The sequence below is a fragment of the Phascolarctos cinereus genome, unplaced genomic scaffold (genome assembly GCF_003287225.1).
Source record: "Phascolarctos cinereus isolate Bilbo 61053 unplaced genomic scaffold, phaCin_HiC Scaffold_726;HRSCAF=1367, whole genome shotgun sequence".
Classification (NCBI taxonomy): Eukaryota; Metazoa; Chordata; class Mammalia; order Diprotodontia; family Phascolarctidae; genus Phascolarctos; species Phascolarctos cinereus.
This window is the reverse complement of record NW_027556098.1, coordinates 111,008,264-111,033,753: the sequence shown is the minus strand read 5'-3', so window position 1 is coordinate 111,033,753 and position 25,490 is coordinate 111,008,264. Positions and strand designations below refer to the sequence as shown.

Sequence of the window (25,490 nt, the reverse complement as noted above, 5' to 3'; positions counted from 1 at the left end):
TGAGGTTAAGGAACCAAAGATGAATCTGAAGGTCTCTAGCCTGGTCAAGCTGGGAGGATGGTGGCACCATTAATTGAAATAGGGAAGTCAGAAAGAAGTTTTAGGGGAGAGATGAAGTTCAGTTTGGAACAGCCTGAGGAAAATCTAGCTGCCCTAGCCCCATCTTATTGTGAAGGAAGAGAACTTAGTCCATTTACCAAGGATATTGGAGAAGGAGAAGTGAGAGGTCCAGGGGAGCTAAAAATGGATAATCAGCCCCCAAATTACCCAAAGTTTACTGCACGGTCCAAATATCTGTTCCTTAGCAGGAAAAAAAACAACCTTGGATACCACCAAATAGGATTTGAAACCACTACATTTAGTTATGGTTCTATGAGCTATTTTACTAGCTAGAGACGTTATATCTGCAATGCTTTTCTCACCAATTTACTTTAAGACTGTTACAACTTGGACAACTGAGGTAGGAAATAGAAAGCCAAGTCAAGTACTTCCACATCATGGGGGTTAAGGGCCTGGTGCCTCTGAGATCTGGAAAATCCGAGTAAAATTTTTTGGCCCTCACTTATACCAGAGAAGAAGTCTGAATGTTTTCTTTTTCTTTTACAGGTGTTTACAGTATTAAAGATAAAATATTTTGATATATATATTACTACACATATATTTTAGGCATTTCTGAATTTCTAAACTTTTACTGTGTCATCTGCCGGCTTTCATGTGTTTTGTCTGTGGCTTCCAGTAAACTCTCCCCAAAATTTCCATGTAATTTCTTATGCTGGCTTGCAATATATCGAAATCATAATAGGAAAAGTCTCCATGTGGAAGGGATAACCGTCTATACAAAAGCTAGCAAAGGCTCCAGCTGGAGCTTGCCAAACTATTGGGAATCACGCTTCTGTATCTGTTTTTTCTTCTCTCTCCCTCCAGCTTCTGCAAGTCCTCTTAGGAGTCATCCTCAAATTCAAGCCAAAAGCTCAAAGGGACAGGCCCCTTTGGCTCCAACACACACCCCTGAACTCTAGGGATCAACTGGTAACTCTTGTTGGGATGATCAGCTCCACTCTCTGCACAAGCTTGTATTCTTAAAGAGGCCGCAAATGAACTTGACCTGAATTTTCATGCACCAGGCTCCTCGCCTGCACCTGCAATTGGGACACACAAAACCCCTGTACCTGCGTGACACCACGGTGCTCTCCATGTGTGCCATTTTGTATTTTCCCCACTTCTTCCCTCTGGGTCATTTAATTAAAATGCCTAGAAAGTACCATGTGATTAAGCTGTCTAAGAAGTCCTGATCCATGTTTCTTTTTCATTCAGTGGCACTGTCGTGGCTTGCTGTCTAACTTTGTGCAAATCACCTGATCTTTCTAGGCCAACCAATAAAATAAGTGAGTTGGATTGATCTATATGCAAAGCCTCTGTAACCCAGGGGTGGGGGAATCTACAGCTTTATGGCTGTAGTAAGGCCCTTTGACTGAATCCAAACTTCATCGAACAGGATTCAGTCACAGAGTCGAATTTGAGGACCTAGAGGGCCACATGTGGCCTTGAAGCCACAGGTTCCCCACCCTTAGACATGATTCTTGGATTTAGAGAGGGAAAGAAGAAAGAAAATAAGCGTTTATGAATAGCTATTATGTGGAGGCAGCTAGGTGGCTCAATGGATAGCACACAAGGCCTGGAGTCAGGAAGACCTGAGTTCAAATCCAGCCTCAGATACTCACTAGCTGTGTGACCATGGGCAAGTCACTTAGCCTCTGTTTGCCTTAACCCACTGGAGAAGGAAAGGACAAATCATCCTGTATCTTTGCAAAAAAAAATCTTAAACAGGGTCATGAAAAGTCAGATCCTATTGAATGACCACAACACTGTGTGCCAGGTACTGTGCAAAGTGCTTTATAAATATTATTTCATTTGATCCTCACAACAACCCTGAGATGAAGGTGCTATTATTTTCTGCATTTTACAGTTGAGGAAACTGAGGCAGACAGTGAGTGGTTAAGTGACTTAGCCAGGGTCACATAGCTAGGAAGTGTCTGAGCCACATTCAGACTCAGGTCTTCCTGACTCCAGGCTTGGCCATCTATCTAATGAACCACCTACAGTTAGAGGCAGGGAGTAGAGAGAAAAGAGTAGCATACCATGGGGCTTTTATTGGTAAGGAAGCAGAGTGAGGCTAGTTAGGAACTAAAGGGAGCTGTGGCTGTTGGGAGGAGAAGCTACCAACCTGACGGCTTCATATTTTAACCAATTCTACATGTTAACTAAGCATTAAGCTTAGTTTTAAAGCTGCTTAAGGTCTAAAAGTGCTGACAGTGCCCTCCTCTAAATTTCAGCATCCAGGGGCAAAGTCCCATTTGTCTGGTCTTAGTTTTGGTCAGAAAGCAGGTAAGGAGTAGGGAAGCTCTGCTCTATGATGTCATAGATTTCAAGTGCCATCTGAAAGTGAGGTGGTGGGACTCTGCAATAGGATGTTGAGAAGTAACTAAGGCTGTGGACAGTGGAGTCACAGTTAAATAGGGCACAGAGAGTACACCAAAGAAAAACTCCCCCAGCTTCATAATATGTCCCAGCTTTGGCCATACCAATATCACCTTTGTCATATGTTACAGTTTGCCAATCCCTGGGTTTAGGAAATGATCATAGCAGCACATGTGGGTAGTCACTGTTGTATATATATTTTGAAGAATAATTTCTTCAATATATGGCCCAAAACATGTATTCTAAATCTGGTCCAAATACTGGCTGTTTATTCATCCATTCAGTAGATATATATTAAGCATCTCCTATATCCAAACTACTGTAGTATATGCAAAGAATTACCTTTCACAGAGCTTTTAAAGAAGGATCAAAATTAGGCACAGATGACTTCAATATAAGTTCATACTATGAATCATGTAGAAACAAGATGCTATATTGGAGTTCAATGGAGGGAGGGATTATTTTCATCTGGTATGGTCACAGGGAAATCTTTATGGAAGAGGTGGCATTTGAGTTGGGACTTGAAGTATTGGGAAAATGTTTGGTGGTCAAAGATGGGGCAGGATGAGACAGGAAACTGCATGATCAAAGACCTTAGAAGTGGCATAGAAAATTCAGAGCATGGTAAATTGTGTGATTTAGGTGGAACCTAGAATTCAGTAGAGTAATAGTGGGAGATAAGGATGGAAAGATAAGGTGGAATAATTTTGTGTTAAGCCTTGAATACAAAGTAAGGCATTTGACCTTATTGTGAGAGGGCAATGGGGAGCCATTGAAGGTTTTGGGGCAGTAGAGTGCCACGATCAAAGTGATACTTTCAAAAGTTTGTGCCAATGAGTTTAAATTAAATGGAGGGGAAAGACTGAAGGCAAGAAGACTAATTGGGGCACTTATAATGAGGCTCCAGTCTTCCAGGACAGAAGCAATAAAGGTCTAGGAAGGATGGCAGTGGGAATGAAAAAGAGGGGAGCAGTCCTGAGTACACTGTGAAATTAATTTGGTGTAGTTAAAAGAGAACTGATGTTAGAAACAGAAGCCCTGAGTTCACCTCCTGACTCTTAAACTTTGTAAGCGTGCTTAGATGGGCAAATAATTCACCCCTCTGAGCTTCCGTTCCCTCGATTATAAAATGGAGATAATTTAATGTGAATTGGTACTTCATAGGGTTACTATGGGTGTGGTAGAGTTTTGTAAACCCTAAAGTGCTATATAAAAGTGACCTATTAAGAATCTATAGGTCTAGGAATCTGATTGGATGTGGAAGAAAGGGGGGAAGAGTAAAAGATGACTCAAACTATGAGTCTTTACTTTTTATGCCATGTGTTATTGCTTCCTATAGAGTCCCACATATATTCAGAGGGCTGGTGAATAGTGAATGGACTCTCAACAGTCTTTCTAGCTATTAGCAAATAGGAAGTCTGTTGCAGAGACTTGTATACTCACACACCTGTAATTTGACTACAGTGTCTTAAACATAGTAGAAATTTTAAAAATGGTTTTTTTGGGTATTAAGTTGAGTTGAATAGGATTTTGATAATATTATCTCTCAGGTCCTGAAAATAAATTTATGCTTTTTACTAACATAAAGTCCTACCTCATCCTCATGTGGAAGTGAGGTATTCTTCTACCAATTAAGAAAGGCTGAAGGTTAAAAGGACTCGATGGCTATTGTCTAAGGACAATAAGGCTAGAAAAAGGCTAGAAAATCCAGAGGAAGACAGACATCTTCCTGTGGGTAAAGCAATTTGTGAATAGCTGTCTGCTATCATTGATGCCCACCCTACCACTTTCCCTGCAGCTATAAAGGAGTAGTCAGGATATCTCTCAACCGCTGGGTGAGGGGTAGAGGAGTAGGCACAGAAAACCAGTCCAAGAGGTTATTGAAATGGTGACGTGGAGACTGAGAGTGAGAAATCATTGGCTGCATGTGTATAGAGTGGTGAGTGTCAGAAGAAAGGAAGACTCTCTTAGCAGGGAACCCACTTAGTAACTGGCAGAACCAGCATGGCTCTGAGAGTGGTTCCATGGAGCCAATTTTGTGTTGAATTTGGCACCAAGGTGTCACTAGACAATTGAGTCAGGAAGATCAAAGTTCAACTCCTTACTTACATGCTCTGTGACCTTGGGCAAGATATAACCTCTGTCTGCCTCTGTTTCTCCATCCGGAAAGTATAGATAATAATAGCACCTACCTTCAGATAAAATGAGATAATATTTGTAAAATGTTTTGCAAACCTTAAAGTACATGAAAATGCTGGTTATTATTGATGATTATAATTTGGGGAAAGAGTTATAGATTGGCCCCATGTCTATAGTTCTACCAGAAGATCAAAGAAGATCCTAGTGCAGTGATCCCAAGAGGGGAACTGGAGACTTGGTCTCTTATTGTACACCTGGAGAGTGTTTTTGAGGCCCTGGAATCTCCACAGGGACTAGAGAATGAGAAGGGAAAAGTCAAGAGGTACGGAATTTAGAGAATGCTTGAAATGATTTATGAGAGTATCTTGGTCCATAGTATCACCCTAGCTATGTTTGGAATGGTTCACTGACAGAGGACAAATGGTCACTGACCACCAGGCAATGACATTTTTTTTTTTGGCCATAACAGCTCACAGAGTTCATTGACTAAAGCAAAGAACAGTTTCAATGTCTATCAGTGGTGCTAGTACCAACAGACAAAATCATAGAAATAATGTCAGATTTACATATTGTTTCAAAGTTTGCCAAATGCTTTCCTCATTATAACTAATGTGAGGTAGGTAGTTTAGGAATCATTATTCCCACTTTAAAGATAAAGTAAAGCAATTTACCCATTGTCACACAGCTAGCTAATGAAAGGTCAGAGATAGGCTTTGATTCCAAGTCTCCAAGTCCAGAACTGTGATCACTCTGCCACAACACCATGAAGACAATAGACATAGAGATACTCAAGCTTTAGTACTAGGACCCACAGTGGCAATGGGCTAAGAAAAGGATGTAATTGCCACTGAGGAACGCTAGGAAAAGTGGGCTCCTTTCAAACTTGCAGCCTCTCAGTCTCTTTTCAGTTCTAAGTTGGAACTATGAAATATCATCTGTTGGCCACACCAGCCATTCTTGCTCCTGATTTTTCTGCAGGTCAGACTCCCAGAAGGGAACATTGTGTTGTGATAATGCAAGCTGAGGGCAAACGACAGAGAGACAGAGAGACAGACAGAGACAGAGAGACAGAGAGGAAAAAAAATATATATATATATATATATAGAGAGAGAGAGAGAGAGAGACAGAGAGAAACAGAGAGAATGGCTGACCTAGGAGGGAAACAAGGAGAGATTTAAAGCCAGACATATTATTCAACTGAATGAATATGGATCCTACAACCTCACTGTGCATCTGTAATTTACCTGTTTGTATCACCAAGATTCTATCTATGATCTATAGAAAATAAACTATTCTCTATAAAAACATTTTTTAAAAGTCACTACTGGAGGATTTCTTTCCCAGAGGCCCCTTTTCAAGTATTCAATGGCAGGATAGTCTTTCTCCTCTCTTTTCTTCTCCTGCAATATTCTTCCCTTTAAGGCCCTCAGTCATTTAAAACACAAAACAACTTTCCTCCATCTCAGGGTACAGAACACCAAACTGAGTAAGTTACTGGAACAAGGTATCTCATGACTCACTGGCCTCTCAATCCAGCTTGACATAAAACAGGGCTTTACAGGCACCTCTAGTTCTCTTTCCCGGTTCCTCTTTTTCCTTTTTTCCTTTCAGTTCAAGTCAGGGCCCTTTCCGTTTCATTTTGGGTCCCTTATTACTGAGGTCCTTTCTGCCTCCTTTCTCCCAGTCTTATCTGCCTCCCTCCATTCAAGCTGGGCTAGACTCTAGGCAGCCCCCTGAAATCTCAGCAACAATGTCTTCCTGGGGCCCCACTCCCACACGGAAGTCTTCCTAACCCAGTCTATCTCTTACCTGAATCTAGAGCCCAGGAAACTCTTGTAAAATGACATCTGCCTTCCCGTCTTTCCTCTTTTGAACAACTTTCTCCTTCTTATTGAACAGACAGTTTCCTTATATCAGCTTCCTCTTCACTTTCCTCTCCCCACAGCTCTTCTGGCTTTGCTCCTAAATTGCTTCAGTTCAATTTGCTTGAAGACAGTATGGCATAGAGGATGAAGAACTGCCCTCAGAGTCAGGAAGGCCTGCGCTCAAATCTTGCCTTTTGACCTATACTGCCTGTATCAACCTTGACAAGACACTTAACCCTCTGAGTGATCCAGGAAGTTCTTCAACAGTGTTGCTGCTGTTTCTCCTTCATTCTCAAAGAGGACCATGACATCAGGGAGGTGATGCCCTGATTTGCAGTGAATTGGATTTAAGTGAAGGAGGGCTGTGCTCAGTCACCAGCCTCACTTTCTCCTCCAGAGCTATCTGACTCCAGTGGCCAGGTATAGATCAGGATGACTGGAGATGGCCCCGGATGCAGTGGGAGACCTTGGCCTTTTTAAGCTAAGGTCTTCCCCCAGGTCTCAGTTTCTTACCTAGCCTTGATCTAAGACTGTAATTTGCAGAGCATATGCTGATCTGCATTGATAGAGGGAGTTACCTCACTGGGAGTTCTCTTTATCAGTGAAATCACAGCTCTTCTCAAAAAAAAATTTGATCCAGAGTCCCCCAGCATGTCCCCTCATTTCATTGTATCTTCAGTTACAATCTGCACATTCCAAACCCACAGTATCATTTTATAAAGCCAGTTATAATCCAAATCACACATATTTTGGGGAGAGTTTTGTTTGGGTTTGGGTTTGGGTTCTTTTTAGCTCCTAGATGGCACATGGGCAAATGTTGTGTGGTTTGGGGCACACAATTCCAAAGCATTAGAATGTTCCACTGTGGCACAAGCCAGAAAGATATTCTTGGTTCTGGCCCCAGCGGTTAATAGTTCTGAAATGAGGGTGGATGGGCCAGTCTTATCTAGGAAACAATAGGAGTAGAGAAAAGAAAGCCACATGGAGATGTCTGCCAGTGTTTGTTAAACCTCTAGAAAGACCTCCAGCTCTCTCCTTGTACCACTGGCTTTATTTTTCTTGCCAGTCCCAGGGTTTGGCTGATCTGCTTCCTTTACCACCCTTTATTCCTCATTGTCTCTTTTTACCCAAATTTCTTGCAGGAAAGGGCAAAATTTTCTAGCCTATACCTTCTGAATCATAATCAATCAGTCAATTAATCCACAAGCATTTATTAAGCACCTACTCTGTGCCAGGTACTGTGCTAGGCACTGGGAGCATAAAACCAAAAAATGAAACTGTCACTGACTACAAAGAAAGACAGCTCTTCCCTTTTAACTTTTCCTCAGAAGTTTGCAGGTGTTCGTTGTAATCAGTGCTCCCATTTTATATCCTCCAATTGAAGTATAAGATAGTCATTGGTCCCCTCATCTTCTGCAACTTTAGGTGTGACTCGAGAAATGTAAACGGAGAGAAGGGGGATAGAGTGAATTGAATGTAGCTTAGGACAAGAGGTTCTTACCCTCTTGCTGAGTCTTTGGCAGTCTGGTGAAACCTTTGGACCCCTTCTCAGAAGAATGATTTTAAATAACTGAGGGCAATGGTAGATTTTGATTAGAAGTTAGTGAAAATAGAAATATAACCTATTTCCCATCCAAATTCATGAACCCTGTCCCTCCCCCAACACTGAAATCTCTCTGTGGATTCCCAAGGGGGCTTGAGACTCCAGGTTAAAAACTTCTGGCTTAAACCGTCCCCTCTGTGTCTCAAGATGGTTTCTTGTTGCTGTGTTTCATCGAGGTTTTCTGAAGTGGGCATACATGTCTTTATACCCTTTTACTCACTTCCTTGTACTTGCATCAGAGAAAACAAAAGCAGCATTAGGCTTTCTGGGTTAGACCTTGGGCTGGATGTCCTCAAAAGGACCCAGGATCCAGGTCTGAACCATAATGGGGAGTGTCTGAAGGTTGAAAAGTTTGAATGGTGACATCATAGGATTCTGGGAAGGTCAGGGAAGAGGAAAGCAGGGGCCCTACTAGGCTTTAGTGAAGGCCACTGTTCAGGGTGGCCCATTCTCAGTGTCATTGTGATTGGTTATCAGCATGCCAGGGCTGGCTTATCCAGGATATTTACCAAATTCTTCCTCTCTTTTTTTCTTCCTCCCCTTCATCTTCCAGATCTATTTGTCTACAGGGGCAGGGTAAAGGGTGGATGTCAGTAGCCCAGGGGATTTCAGGAGGGGACTAGAGGGGCCAGAAAATCCCAGGGAAGCAACTTGAGAGGAGTAGCGTTGTATACATGTTTCTACCCACATGCAGAGAAATCTACCCATTTTAGCAGCTAGCACTGTTTCCCTGTCTTCAGAAGGCTAGATGAATCCTGCCCAAGGCAAGGGCATAATTTAGAGCTGTAAAAAAAAAAAAGAAGAAGAAGAAGAAGAAGAAAGAAATGAATGTAATGGAATACTGTTGTGTCAAAAGGAATGGTTTCAGAGAAACCTGGGAAGACTCCTGAACTGATGCAGAGTAAAGTAAGTAGAACTGGGGGAACAATTTATACAATAATACTGTAAAGATAAACAACCTTGAAAGACTTAATCAATACAATGACCAGCTACCTCTCCAGGGGACCAATCATGAAGCATGCTACCCATCTCCTGACAGAGAAATGATAGACTTAAGCTGGAGAATAAAACATACATTTTTGGACATGGCCAAAAAATGTGTTTGGTTTGGTTATGTATATTTGTTACAAGTTTTCCTTTCTTCTTTTTTTTTTTAATTGAGGGAAGGGTATGAAAATAAATGTTCATTGAAAACATTAAATGAGTAGATATATCAGTGTTCATAGAATGCTGAACCTGAGTCAGAAAAGATTTGGCTTCAAGACAAGCCCCTGAGAGCTCACTATTCCTGTGACCCAACACATCACTTACCTACTATGTGCCCAAGACTTATCTACTTAGTCTGCAGGGTTGGGGTCTACCAGCCTTGGCCCTGCCTTGGCAGAGGGGGTTCCTTTGCAGCAAGTATTCAGAGTCACAGAACTTTTAAAATCAGAAACAGGGGTATGATGGCAAATGTTTAACAGCTGGCTCTGGGGCGGGGAGGAATGTATGCATAACACAATCCAGTTTGATCTTCATTATTGTACTGTTAACATTTTCTTCATCACTTTCTTAAGTCTAGCCAATCAACAAAACAATAAATAAAACCCTGATTTGTAGGGTTGCCAGTTTCTGAGATGTCAGTGCTCATAGGGATAATTTAACAATCAGCTTTCACAAGCTGGCTCTAGCATATCCATGGTTAGAAGGGAGGAGAAGGAATAAGCATTTATTAAGTCCCTATTATGGACCAAGTACTGCCCTAAGCACTTTTACAAATATCTCATTTGAGTCTCACAACAGCCCTGTAAAGTGGGTGCTATTGCTATTTCCATTTTAAAATTAAGGAAACTGAGGCAGACAGAGTGACATAGCTAGAAAGTGTATAAGGTCAAATTTGAACTCAGATCTTCCTGACCCAGCTCCAGCGCTCGGTCCACTGCACCACCTAGCGGCTGACCTATATATACAATTACTAAAACCCAGACCTGAAATAAATCTGTTATAACATACCTAATATCCTGTCCTTCATTAAGTCTTCTCTTCACCTGTCTAAACACCTCCTTCAACCAATCCTTCTACGGTGTGGCCTCAAGGTCCTTCACCATTCAGCCTGGTTCAAGTGGAAGGAACATTGCTTCTGGCAGTCAGAGGATCTAAAGTAAAATCCCATCTCCTGAGCTATGTAAATCACTAAATCTCTCAATTTACTCACCTGCAATGCCTTTGAGATCCCCTTCTGGTTCCAAATCTGTGATCCTACTCTGGTCACTCTTAGCTTATCAACATCCTTCTTAAAATATGGACTGAACTGAACAGAACACGATATTTCAGACGCCATCTGACCAGGGCCAAGTGTGGTGGGGGTTTTGTTTTTGGTTTTTGTTTTTCCCCTGTGGGGGTCTAGAGCACTACTTTCTCAAAATTCTTTAGTTTCTTCAAAACTCAGTACAAGCACGACCTTCTTTCTACCTGGGGCCTTTCCTGGCCCCTCTCCTTCAGCTGCTAATGCTCCATTTCTACTTCTTTATATGTGTGTGTGCTCTTTTCTCTCAGCCCAGGTAAGCTCCAGGAGGGCCTAGACTGTTTTACTGTTTGTCTTTTTATCCCCAGGCACTAGCATAGTTCTTGGAACAGAGTAGGACTTTAGTGAATGCTTGTTGACTAATTTCATTGGCATAGGGAATTTCCCATAAAAAGTCCCTCCAACAATGCAGGTTGGCCCCTACCCTACAGCATGTAGTCTTGGGGTATTGCCTGGGAACCCAAAAGGTGAAGCCTTTATACCACAGCCTCATTACCCATTACCTCTTCTGCCTACTACGGTAAGCTGCTGATTCATATTGAGTTTACAATCCACCAAATTCCCATATTTTTTTTTCCAGACAAACTGCTGTCTAACCATGCCTCCCCATCATTTACTTGTATTCTCCTATTCAAAAACAGCAAAACTGCCAACGCACATTTGAAAAAGTATTACTAGTGATACAAATACCAAATTGTCTCTGATTTTCCCTCAGAATCCAAGTAATAAACGAGGCACTCGATTTAGTGGAAAGAACATTGAACTGGAAGTGTTCCAAGACTAGTTCCAGCTCTGTCACTAACTCATCTCACCTCTCTGGGCCTCACTTTTCTCAATTATAAAATAAAGGGCTTAGAAAAGATTATTTCTAGTGTCTCTTCAAGCTATAATAATAATCTGTATTTATGCCACTTTTCACAGCTCAAAAGGGCTTTCCTCACCTGAGAGATAGGTAGCAAAGGGTTTACTGTGTTATCCTCATTTTACAATAAGGAAATCAAGGTTCCCAGAGAAAAGGTGCTATGGTTTCCAAGTGGTGAAGGTGAGACTGGTACTCCAAGTCTATATTTGTGGACAAGATGGAGAGAAATGGGCTAAATGATAGTGAGGTTATGGGGTCTGGGAATTGATTGAATAAATGAACCCCAAAAAATGTGGTTTGGAAAAAGTTCTAGTTAAAATGCTCATCAGATTTGTAGATAACAAAAAGCTGGGAGAGACAAAGAACACATTGGATGACAGAATAAGGATTCAATGAGATGTCAACAGCATTAGACAAAAGGGATCCAGGTGGCTGGCTGCCTCACACATTGGTACTTGTCCTCCCTATATCCTTAGTCTAAAATCAATGAATTAGAGCTAAGCAGGCATCCTTTGAATACCAGCTGTGATTCTCTTCCTTAGATCTAAACAGACTCTTAACATTTGTAAAATAAGAGATGAAATCAGTTTAGAAGACATTTTGGTGCATTGAAAAGAATACTTGGTTTGGGGTGATGTCAGACAAATCAATTAACTTCCCTCATATGTATGTAATGAGGGGCTGGCCAATGATGGCCCAGGCATTAGAGCAGACATTCTTAACCTGGGGGTCCACAGATAAATGTCAGGATGTCTGTGAACCTGGATGGAAAAAAATTACATCTTTATTTTGCATTAACCTTGGTTTCCTTTGTAATGATATGTATTTTGTTTTATGCATTTAAAAAATGTTCTAATGAGGAATCCATAGGCTTCAACAGATAACCAGAGGGTTCTATAACACACAAAAGGGTAAAACCCTCTGCAGATATGTGGAGCTATGCCTTTCCAGATGGGTTATATAGAGCACATACAATATTCCCCTGAAGTGGAAGTTCTATAAGAATTCTTCTTTCCACGAGTGACTGAGGGTCTGGTGCTCTGCAGTGACAAAAACATTTTCTGGTTGGCTTTGGAGCCGGCTGATGAAAGAAGTGAGTCCACATACAAAAGGATCCATATGTTCCTCTCTCAGCCTTTTGCGTTTTTTTCTTTTCTGTTGACAGCAAGACACTGGGTGCCTTTAGGTTGGGGGAAGGGCAGAAGTATCAGTTGTCTTGTCTGCACACCTGGCCATTGGGTGTCCCTGAGTCCTCATGTGTTGCTTCTTTCTGGACCTTAAGTAAAGAGTTATCTTGAGATGGGAGTTCCTTGGTGACCAGTGAGACCAACATATTCGGCAAAGCCATAAGAGGTCCCAGAAATAACTGCACTCCTGGAGTTGGTGATGTCAGCAGCAGCCAAGTCCACTGAGGAGCCAATCCGGAGAAGCAATCTTCTTGATCCAGCCCAGCAAGGAGCCAGCAGTCACCAGACTTGTGATTTCACTGATGTAGGGAACTTGGATTCAAACACTCCCTTTAAAAATGAAGGTTGACTCCTCCTCTAAAACTTGTAATCCTAGACTAGAGAGTCAACAAGAACACTAAAAAGTTAAGTGATTTGCCCAGGCTTTCCCAGACATTATACGTCAGAGGCAGTTATTAGAACTCAGGTCTTCCTGACTCCAGGGAGAGCTCTCCACCCATTATGTAGAAGCAGCCAGTGTGACATGGCAGGGAAGAATACAAATCTGATTTTAGGTTGTTGTATCAAGAGAAACTGTGGTGATAGTTTGGGCTTAGAGTATTGTATTCTGTTCAGGGAGTCACATTTGAGGAAAGCCGTAGACCATCTGGAGAGGAGCAAACAGAAAATCTTGTGTTTGGCTTTCAAAGCTCTTCATGACCTGCCTCCTCCCTTTTGAACCTTCTTACACTGTACACCCCCCACATACTCTGCAGTTCATACACTGGCCTCCTTGCTGTCCCTCACACAAGATTCTCCATCTCCCAATTCTGGGCCTTTTCACTGGTGGTCCCCCAAGCTTGGAATGCTCTCCTTTCCTCATCTCCATCTCCTGGTTCTCCAGGCTTCCTTTCAGTCCCAACTAAAATCTCCCCTTCTACAAGAAGCATTTCCCAATTCCACCTTAAAGCTGGGGCCTTTCCCTCTCTTTTGGTTATCTCCAGTTTATCCTGTATATGGCTTGTTTGTATATAGTTGTTTTCGTGTTGACTCCCTCATTAGACTGTGAGCTCTTTGAGGGCAGGGGCTGTCCTTTGCATCACTGACGGGGTGCTTGGGTGCTTGTGTTTGGGTGCTTGTACTTGGACCCCAATTTCTCCCTAGCCTCAGAAACACTATCCCTAACAGTTTCTCCCCAGCCCAAGGACACTGTGCCTCGCAATTACTCATGAGTCCGCCCCAGCAAGACCCTTATCTCTTTTCCCTGGTGCAGTTACAAACAGCACCTGAAGGAATTATTAGTTTGAACTGGCTTTGCACTGGGTCATAAAGACATTCTTACCCACTGGACTATCTGTACTAACACCCTACCTCATTATCTACATCCTGGGCTCCTCATTAACTCTATTCTAGACTTAAGACATATGTCTACTCCCTACATCTACCTTGTCAAACAAGACATTGATTGGTGGCAGACTGGACAACTCTCAGTTACCCCTGAACTCTAGTTAACTTAGTGACATAGCAGGCCTAAAACCACACCTCCATGTGGCCCCCCTTGTGGGCTTTTCCTAGTGAACTCTGGGTAAAACGCCTTTGCAGTAGGTACAAGAAGTGCATGTTTTTTTAAGAACTGACCACTCCTTAATCCCACCCTGAATCACCTAGTTAGCATATTTGGCACATGTTTTATTGTATTTTATCCTATATAAACTTTAACTGTACCACTCTAAGGTTCCAGGATCCTTAAGAATCCTTGCCCGTTGAAAAGCGTAATAATAAACTTTTTGCCTCCTTGACTTAAAGAATGCTTGAGTCTGTGAATTCATTCCAGATGACCCCGTGGTGTGCTTCAATCTTAGAGGGGTCATAACCTCTCAGACTGCAACATCACCAATGCTTAGCAAGATGCCTGCTTAATATATGTTTATTGACTGACTTCTCTGCAGTTTGTAGTCTTAGAGAGGTGCCTAGAACTCTTAAAAGATTAAGTGACTTGCCTAGGGCCACATAGCTAGTATGTATCAGAGGCAAGACTTGAACCAAGCTCTTCCTGGCTTTAAGGCAATAGGTTTCCCCCCCTCAGTAGAGGACTTTAAGCATCTCTATTTATTGGGGGTATTGAACAACATCCTGTAAAGGTCTGGGTTGGATTAAGTAGCTAGAATGTCCTTATGACTCTCAGATCTTGTGTTCTGACTGTGAAACCTGGATGCTTCTTCATCAATCTGTGATTCTATGAATTCACAAAAAGCTACCTGTAGATCGTATGGCTTTGAGAACTTTGCTTTTATGGCTTTGAATGAGAAAAAGAATATAAGAACTAGCACTTACATATGCTTTAAGGTTTATAAATTGCTTTACATGTGTTATCTCCTTGTCTCAATAACTATGTAAGGTAGGTGCTATTGTTATCCCTACTTTACAGTTGGGGAAACTGAGGCTCAGAAAAGTTGAGTGATTTTCCCATAGTCACAGAGCTAGTAAGTGTCTGAAGCAGAATTTGAACAGGGGTTTTCCTGACTCCAAATCTGGCTATCTTTCTACTGACACCTCTAACACAGAAGCAATGCAGTGAGGCTAAGCATCTGCCGGAGGGGAAACATCTGTATCATATCTCTGGTAATGATCTTTTTTCTTCCCTTTTTTTAAAATTTGGAAGCAATTGGGGTTAAATGATTTGCCCAGGATCTCACAGCTAGTAAGTGTCAAGTGCCTGAGGCCAGTTTTGAACTCAGGTCCTCCTGACTCCAGGGCTGGTGCTCTATCCTCTGTGCCACCTGTCTGCCCTTTTTCTTCTTCTTTTTAAAATCCTTGATTATAAAGGACGGCTCATTGGGAGGGTAGAAAAAAAGATATCAATAAAACTTATCTAAATTTTTAAAAATTATTTTAAAAAAATAAAAGCAGATAAAGGCCTTTCAAAGTAGTTTAACGAGGATTTTTCCCCAAGGAGGTCATTGACAAAACAAAAATATTTTTAAATTCCCATCTACAGCAAAATGTTTATAATAGCACTTTCTGTAGACATAAGAAACTGGAAACAGGGTGGATGCCCATTGTCTAAATAAAGTGTGCTGCATGAATGGAATGGAATATTGTGCTGTAACAAATTACATGTGTGATGACTAGAGAGAAGCATGGAAAGACAAGAGCTGAATGATGCCAAGTGAGGTAGGCAGAGCCAGGAAAACAATATACACAGTGACTACAACCATATAAATGGAAAGAACAATCACCATGACACAATCAAAACTGAATTGTGGGAAATTATTATTATTATTATTATTTTGGTGAGGCAATTGGGGTTAAGTGACTTGCCCAGGGTCACACAGCTAGTAAGTGTCAAGTGTTTGGCCTGATGCCGGATTTGAACTGAGGTCCTCCTGACTTCAGGGCCGATGCTCTATCTGCTGTGCCACCTAGCTGCCCCATTGGGAATAATTTTTTAAAAAAACCACAAAAGTATTCCTAGGGAAGAGATAGGAGATGACACCTCCCTTTGCCCTCCTTTGCAGAGGATTGGAGTCACAGGCATAGAATATTGCATATTGCATATGTTTTTTCAATGTGTTGATTATTTTTGCTGATCTTTTTTCTCTTCCTCTTTTTAAAAACAATTCTATTAGAAGGGAAGACTCTCTGGGAAAGGGAATGGAACAATAGTCAATATCAATCAATCAATAAACAATTATTAAAAACCTACTGTGTGCCAGGCATTGTACTAAGCGTTGGGGATACAAAAGGAAGCAAAAGCCAGTCCTACCCTTCAAGGAGCTCATAAACTAATGGGAGAGACAATATGTAAACAAATATATACAAAGCAAGCTATATACAGGATAAACAGGAAATAATTAACAGAGGGAAGGCACTAGATTTAAGAGCAGTTGGGGAAGGCTTCCTCCAAAAGGTAGGATATAAAAACAAAAGATTTCAATATAATCTTTTTTTTATACGGTGATTTATTTTCTCTGACTCAAGTCAGGACTAATGGTCTCATATGGCCCTAAGTACTTCATCTGACCATCTGTAAATGGATAGACTTTCATAGTACATGCCTATAGTACTATAGTACATAGTACAGCTGTCTTCAGACCAGATAATGGTGTCTGCTACGGTTCTCACCTCTTCTAACCTGGGTTCTGGGAGTAACCATGAAGGTGTCTCCTTGTATTGGAGCTGTCAGTCATAGAAATTATAAGGTATAGACCTGGAAAGTACAGATGCTTCAGGGATACGTGACAGGCCCCTCACTGAAATGCCTCATAAGAAATGCCTACAAGTGTTTCCTGTGGCCAGAACAAGTCTATGGCAAGCAGTCTCCCTTACAGCCACCCCCACCCCCATCCCCATTCCCCAGTGGCACAGTCATTTCTGTTTGGGAAACCAGACCTTCCCAAATGGAAAGTAGTAATCTACCATTCCACTACTCCCAACTGTCCAAGCCTGGGCAGAGGACACACAACTTCTCTTCCCTTCTGGGAGGTGTATGTTCAAATTTGATTCCCTTGAGCTTCTGGGAGTATTCCCAGCAGAACCTAAACCAGTGTAAAAAGATGATACTTACCAAGCTCTCCTATTTCTATCCTCCCTTTCCTGAGAGGAAGTCAAAGGCTGGCCAACGGAAGGGAAGGGTACTCTGTCCAAGGTGCTTTACTCCTCCCCATTACTCTCACCCCAGGATTTAAAAAATAGAACAGTTTTCCAAACTGTTCAGAGCACTCTTTCTGTCCCCATAAAGGCAGGCAACCCTAGGGGCAGGGGTTGAAGCAATAGCCAAAATCATCTGATATTTTCTAGTTAGATATTTTTTCCTGAATAAATACAGCTACTTTTTTTTTTTTATCAGCGAAGACAGAGCTCAAACTAGATTCAACCAAAGCAAGATTGATTTGGCCAATTATTTCCAATTTTCAGAGATGTCAGAAGGGTCCTTGCCAATGATTCCTGAACATTCACTCACACAGCCCTAGGATGATCAAGGTATAAGCCCCCGCCTGTAGGAGAAAGGCCATGGAACTTGCCTTGGAGGGTGGGGGCATGCACATATGGCAGCATCACATTCATGCTGATCTGTTGCCCTTTAGCGGCCCCACTGTACTATAGATGAGATCTGCACCCATGCCACCCCTTGTGGACATTGGGCCTTCCCTGAGTAATCAGGCGCAAGGTTGCCACTGTCTTTGTAGTATCGAACTCGGCATCCTTCTCTGGGTGAAGTAGGCTCCCAGGACAAAACAAGCTGGATAGGGAGCCAGATAGCTGACCCCTACTCCACTTCTCCAGGCCTTATACAAAAGAGCAGGGCAACAACCCCATCTCTCCTCTTCTCCTGGTCTCAGCTCACCACCATCACATTTTCCTTTTGCCTATAAACAGCATCATGGTACATTAGGAAAAGCTGTGAATTTTGTGACATAGGGCCTAGGTTCAAATTCTGCTTGGTTCTTTGCTACCTGTGTGACCGACTCAACTTAATCTCTCCAAATTTCGTTTCTTCAACTAGGTGCTTAATAAGTGCTTATTGACTGGCCCCTTCTATTTTTGTTTTTTTTTTTAAATTAATTTTTTTTTTAGGCAATTGGGGTTAAGTTACTTGCCCAGGGTCACACAGCTAGTTAAGTATCAAGTGTTTGATCTGAGGCCGGATTTGAACTCGGTCCTCCTGACTTCAGGGCTGGTGCTCTATTCACTGCGCCACCTAGCTGCCCCTAACCCCTTCTATTTTTAATGTGCCTGAAACATTAGGTTCTGTGTCAGTGGTTCTTGCCAACAAGGGGGCTAGACTAGCTATCTTTTGCTTTTCTTTGGATCCTCATCACTTAGCACAGTGTCTGGCATACAGCAGTCACTTAATAAATGCTTATTGACTGACTGACCTTCCATTTCTAAATCTATGATCCTGCAATAGATAATCTTTGCATTGCATTAACCAACTACCTGTAAACCTGCCTGGCCTCTGAGATACTGATTAAACGAATTCAAGAGGACTGAAGACTACTGATGGACTCTTACTATGTTATTGGATATTTAAACATACATTTGAAAAATAAATTTATTTTGTATATGTTTTAAATGACAGGCAGCACAGCATAGTAGGTAGCCATAGTAGGAGCTAGATTCCAGTCCTGCCTCTTACATATACTAGCTATGTAACTTAAGTCTCTCTTCTTTGCACCCCTTGGTACCTCTGTAAGATAATAAATTGTAGAGAAGTTATTGATTTGTAAGAGAGTAAGGTTGGGCATCTGTGTGGTATAGTGGATAGAGCACTGGGTCTGGAGTCAGGAAGACCTCAGTTCAGATCTGGCCTCAGACATTTACTAGCTTGGGCAAGTCACTTAACCCTGTTTGCATCAGTTTCCTCATCTGTAAAATGGAGAAGGAAATGGTAAACCATTCCTGTATCTTTGCCAAGAAAACCCCAAATGGGGTCAAGAAGAGTGGGACATAATTGAACAGCAAGAAGATATAAATTGCAGAAAAGTTATTAATCTGGGAGGAGAAATTTCCTCATCAAGAATTCTCTATATCAGAGATAGTTTCTCTGTCCCAGGGTGACATGATGTCAGTCTCAGGCCCTCATTTTAATACAACCCACCTTCCATTGTGTTAACCAATCAGAATTGATTGTCACTCCTCTTCCAAAAGACATATAAGCCCTGAGCCCACAACCATGATTGTCTTTGGTCTAAAAGAGAGCGCCAAATGACCATTCTTTCATTAATAATGTGCTGGCCTTACTAATAAGATGATTAAATTACCCAGAAAAAAAAAAGAATTCTCTATACCAATGAAATAGCAAGTCCAGTGCCTTCTTTAAACCTACTTATGTAGGTACATATTCTTTCCCTTGATAGACTGTAAACCCCTTGAAGTCAGGGGCTATTTCTTTCTCTTTTTTTATTTCTATAGTTTAGTACAGTGCCTGGCATGTAGTATGCTTGTTGATTGAGTGATGTTGATCAGGAACTGTTGCAATATTACATTTGTTGTTGAATAATGAGTAGAAATCTATGTGTAAATGTATAGTAACACCTCACTTATCCGACAGTTAAGCATCTGGCAACCTTAGCCATCTAGAATAGAAACTTATCTTAGAAGTAAGAAAAAAAAGAAAATGACCCTGCTAGTGTGAGCAGGAATGAAAATAGTTGTCACAAAACCCACACATTCTGCTCTGTGAGGAGGAGTACAGCTGCCACCTCCCTTCGCCAGCAAAGTGCCAATTTGATTTACTATTTATTACACATAATGCTAAGACTTAGCTGTTTGTTTTCCCCTGGTAACCTTTAGTTCTACTGAAGAGTGCAACTGGAGAGTGGGAGGATGAGAAGCAGAGAAGGGGAGACGGAGAAATAGACGCCCCATACCTAGAATGCTGCTGGAATCACAGGGCTATTGAGTACAAGTGCAAATTGAGCTTTAAATAGCACAATGTTGTTCATCCTTTGAAGAGGACCATTGACATTGGGTGGTGTCTTGACTCTTGTGTGAGCTGGATTTCAGCGAGGCAGAAATGAACAGAGTTGTCAGCCTCTTTCTTCTAGAGTCATTGAAGTCCAGTGGGGTGTACAGGGTGTTCAGGGAGAACTGTACAGTGTGAGGGCTTGCTGAGCCCTTTTCAGGACTGCTCAACCACCTTTGGTATCCACCTATCACTCAAATACCTCTGAAGGGACCGCCCAATCATAGTCCCAATAATTTGTGTTCTCAGTGGAAAGGAGGGCCAACTTGGTGAAGCGGATTGAGGGCTCTCCTAAAAATCAGACAGAATTGGGTTCAAGTGCATTCTCTGACACACTGAGGCTATAATCCAGATGCTTAATCTCTCAGCATCCCAGGAAACTCTTTAAGAGTTCTAAATTCTAAAACAGTTTGCATTGGTAAAGGAAATTCCCTGGGTTTAATGATATCACATATCCCTTTATGGAAAATTTACACAATGCCCAATATAATCTATTTACTATGGCAGAGAAAAATGTAAGACTGAGTTAGTCCAATTCTAGATAACGGAATAAAAACACAGTCCCCATACTCCTTAATTTAATTATTATCCAAAAGGTTTTTTTATAATCTACAAATCAGTGGTGGCACGCACATTCAGTAAGGATATCTTTGGTTTTATTGGCCACTCAGTTTCTCAGCTGTATATTCTGGGCCTTGAGAGGCAAAGCAACATATGTGGGAGTTCCAAGAAAACCAGGTCAGTCCTAAACTATGGCTAGATCTGAGTGGCAACAGAGGTTAAAGATAATCAATCAATCAATCAATAAATAAATGTTTATTAAAGTGCTTACCACATGTCAGGTCTTGTTCTAAACCTGGGGAAATAAAAAGGGATTAAAAGTTGCCTCAAGGCAACTGCATTCCAATAGGGGATAACTATTAAGCTCTGAGGATAGTTAAAGATTTTATGCTCTGAGAGAAGAAACAAGAAGAAACTAGAGCTTTTCAAATACACCCATCAAGGGTAAACAGACCTGGACACTTTTTGAATATACCAATATGTGAGGCAGGCAGTGTGGTATGTTGGTGCTGGATAGAGGCCTGAGGATCAAAACTCACTTTTTAACACTTATTACCTGTATGACCTTTGAAAGTCATTTCATCTTCCTGGGCTTCAGAGTCCTCTTCTATTTAAAAAACAAACAAACAAACAAAAAACTGAGGAGGAAAATGTAGGTGATATAAAAACAAAGATAATAAATATTTTCGGTCTGATTGCCTCTGGTTCTTGTGTATCTGTTTCACTGATCACCTTATATCACCCCTAAAATCCAGTATACTTTTTGAATCAGCACATGCCACAAAGACACTCCATCTTTTGACTCTGGTCATTTCCTCTGGTTGTCCTCCGTACCTGAATGCTCTCCCTCCCTATCTCCACCTCCTGGTTTCTCTGACTTCTTTCAAGTCTGAACTGAAATCCCACCCTCTACAGGATGCCATTCTCCATCCATCTTAATTCTAGTACTTTCCCTCCACTAACAATTTCCTATTTAGTTTGACATATTTGTTTGCTTGTAGTCTCCCATGTTAGACTGTGAACTCCTTGAGGGCAGGGCTTTTGCCCTTCCTTGTAACCCTAGCACTTAGCACAGTGCCTGACACATAACTGGCACTTAATAAATGTTTTTTGACTAATTCCAGCTTTTAAAAAATATGCCTAAAGAATAATAAATAGGGTCCATCTCTCAATTTAATTCTATGTAAATCTTTGTTTTGACTGTTTCTTATAAGAAGAATAGGTTGATATTCTATGTTATCATTCTCCTTCCAATTTTTTCCTCCATTGTTCTTATTTCAATTATAATTTTGTTATCTCTTGCATCATTTCTTCCAGCCACTCCTAAAGTCATTGCAACTAAGTATTTTTCCCTCACAGCTTTGCTCATACTTGCTAGGGAATTATTTTTCTCTGTAATTACCTCTTGGGTTTCTCTTAATCCACAGTATATTCTTCACTGTTGGTGGTGTTTTCTTAGGTTGAACTCATTTTTTCTCCAGGAATAACTACTTTTTTGGTAGTAGAACATTTTCATTCTGTTTACTTGGAGAGAGTATAAACTCTCTCCCAGATTCCTCTGGCTTCTGGCCAACTTTTTTATGTAGTTCCAACTGAACAGAAGAACTTGTGTTAGTCTTCAGTTTTCTTTTGACGGGGCATATGTAGGAGAGTGGGATTCCTTAATAACCTTCATGTTGCTGAGAATATTCCAATCAAACAGGGGCCTCAAAGCTGGACTGGAAAGAGAATTTTTCATTAGTATTTTATAACTTCCCAAACATTAAGAAGGACCAATTGGACCTAGACCAAAAAAAATCTAGGCACAACAGAGCTAGCATTGACTCTGAGCATAGTTACTTCAGACAAATTTGATTCCTTTATTAAAGAAACCTGTCTTCTCAAGGGACAGAAGTGGGAGTATTGATTTAAGAGAAAGTCACACCTGGAAGGAGGTGCTGGGTTCACAGAGTACCTCATACATAAAGGTGGAGACCAGTCAAGAGTTAACTAATTCTAGCCTCTTACCCTTCACCTTCCTACCCCAATGTGTGCTACCTGCACACATTGCTTAGATATTTAGATATCTAGATATCTTAGATATTTATTGTCAAAATGACAGGAGACAGGAAGAAAAGAAGGGAGACGTTTTCTGATTAAAGGGAAAAGGTAACATAATGTTAAAATGTTCATAGCCTGGGAGATAGGAGTAAGGGGGTTACAAGTTTTGGAAGACAAGGAAGGTATGAAAGAAAAGGAAGTTCTGATAAGAGAGGGGGATAGAGGACTAAGAAAGAATAAGGCCTATTGGCAAATATATTTAACATTCTTCTGAGAGCTAGATAGACAACAATTGTAAGTACAGAAATGGTTGACAAATGAATCAAATGTTTGCATCATTCATTCTTTCAGTCAATAAGTGTTGAGCAGATACTGAGTGTTAAGCAGTTAGATGGTACAGTGGATAAAATGCCAGGCCTGGAGACAGGAAGAACTGAGTTCAAATCTGGCCTCAGATACTTACTAGTTGTGTTACCCTGGGCAAGTCATTTAACTCTGTTTGCCTCAGTTTCCTCATAGGTAAAATGAGCTAGGGAAGAAAGTGGCAAACCACTCCAGTATCTTTGCCAAGAAAACCCCAACTAGGATCAGGAAGACTCAGACATGACTGATAGCAATATGTACAAGTTACTATATTATGGTGTGTTATACATCTGTATTCAGTGTCTGTGCAAGACAGAGGCTAAAGGCATTTAACAGTGATTTAAGAGGGCCTCGGGGATATTGTTTACTGGGAGGAAAAAAGCATCATTTGCTCCACAAATTACTTCGGAAGGTCTTCCTGGAAGATCAATCAATCAAACATTATTAATGTTTATGCCTGGCACTGTATTAAGCAGTGAGGATACTAAAAGAGGCAAAAGACAAGCTAATGGAAGATGTAATTGAAGAAGGGGGAGGGAATAAATGTTTACATGGCACCTACTCTGTGCCAGGCACTGTGCTAAGTACTTTACAAATATTATCTCATTTGATATCTTCCCTGACTACCCTCAAATTCCAACTAAAAACCTACTTTCTACACGAAGCCTTTCCCAATCACTCTTAATTCTAGAGCCTTCCCCTGTTAATGATTTTCTATTTACCCTGTTTATAGTTTCTTTATGCATATTTCTTTACTTCTTGTCTCCTCCATTAGATTGTGTGCTCCTTGAGGGCAGGGACTGTCTTTTGCCTTTTTTTTGTATCCCCAACACTTGGCACAGTGCCTGGGCATATAGTAGGCACTCAATAAATGGTGGAACAATAGATAGGGCACTGGGCTTGGAATCAGGAGTACTTATCTTCCTGAGTTCAAATCTGGCCTCACACACTTACTAGCTGTGTGACCCTGGGCAAGTCACTTAACCCTGTTTGCCTCAGTTTCCTCATCTGTAAAAGTGAGCTGGAGAAGGAAATGGCAAACCACTCCAGTATCTTTGCCAAGAAAACTCCAAAATGGTGTCACAAAGAGTCAGGCATGACTGAAACAACTTGACTGAAACAAATTGACTGAATAAAGCACCTTCTATAAAATAAGGAAAATGGACTAGATCTCACCTTTTAACTCTAAATCTATGATTCTATGATTAACTGGGGACCACTCTTCCTATGTAATTTTCCTCCTGTTATGTTATTCCATTACATGCATTCCCTTATAGGACACAGTAGCAAACTCTTTTCAAACAAAAGCTTGAAAAGGGTTATTTACTTTTTGGGAGAAAGAAAGCCCTATCCATTCTCTCCACTTCCTCCAAATGGTGTATAGAAAAGCCAGGAAAGAGAAAGAGATTATATGTTATCAGGTAGAAACCCAAAGAGGAACCATGGAACTGAAACTTGGAGAATGCGGTCACAGGGCTTAAGGGGCCAGAATGGCTCAGAAAGATTCCTTGCTTTCAAACTGCCCCCTGAAATGTACAGGTTCAAGGCTTGGCCAAGTGGCAGTGACACTCAGGATATTCACATTTAGATGGCAAATTAAATGCAGATAGATCAGAGGCCAGCGGTGGATGGGAAGGACAAACTCAGCCCTTGGAGGGAAGCTAATCACTGAAGTGTTGAAACCACAGTTTGTGGGCCACTGACCAAGGGAAACTGCTTTGAGGTCCCTGGGGAGCAACAGGAAGTCCTGCATTTATGTGCACCAACATGAGCCACCTCTGGCTATTGTTAGCTCCACCTTTATCTGCTTATCTCTCCTTTCTTTCCCTAGTTTATCCTTTCTTTTTCTGCTCAGTCAGCCAGTTTTTGTTTTTCAGTTATGAATATACTCTCTGTGCTGATGATATTTCTCTAATTATACCACAGCGCTATAGCTGTGGATTGGGTAGTTTGGTGTGCCTTTGGACAAAACAGATTTTTGCAATAAATACCAGCTAATGGAAGACCTTGTGAGAAGAAGGAGGTAGGCAGGGAATTGGTGGGAGGTCAGGAGACATACTGCATAGGTGGAAAAAGGAGGAAGAATATAACCTGCTTTGGTTTGGATGGTGAGAGTTGGAAATCTGAATAACCCCAACATGGCTTCCGATCCTGGCTCTGCTTCTGGCTAACTTTCTGATCACTGTTAAGTTACTTGACTTCTCTGGGTCTCAGTTTCCACATCTGTAAAATAAGAGGGTTGGATAGGTGGTCTCTAATGACCCTTTCCAGGTCTAACATCCTATGATCTATTCTTGGAAGAATCTGTGGGTCAATGGGCTAAGCAATAGATTGAAGGAACTCCTTCTTTAATCAGTAGTGACCTTGGCCATCACCAGTTGGGAACTCAACATCCTCACTAAGAAAACTTGGATTAAAAACAGCAACAACTTCTCCCCAGAATTGAAGAGCAGTCACAAAAGGGAACCTTAAACCATTCTATGACAAGAGGAGCTATTTGTGACAACATCAATGGGGATACTCTCCAGCAATACAGACTGAAACCTATTAAGCACGTGTGAGTCTTCCACGTCCCGTTAATTCACCATGTTTCTTTACCCCATTCACTTCACTACTGCTGCTCCACCTTCCAGAACAGATAGATCTACAGAAGCTGGT

General features: G+C 41.3%; 1 protein-coding gene across 1 annotated transcript in view; it reads left to right on the top strand.

Annotated features, from left to right (window-relative positions):
• POPDC2 (popeye domain cAMP effector 2) overlaps positions 1-5,924 on the top strand; it is a 35,896-nt gene extending 29,972 nt beyond the window's left edge. The window contains 1 exon segment of the mRNA XM_020985877.2: positions 925-5,924. Coding sequence (XP_020841536.1) covers positions 925-1,019 — 95 coding nt within the window. The 3' untranslated portion in view covers positions 1,020-5,924.
• Positions 5,925-25,490: the final 19,566 nt, after the last annotated feature.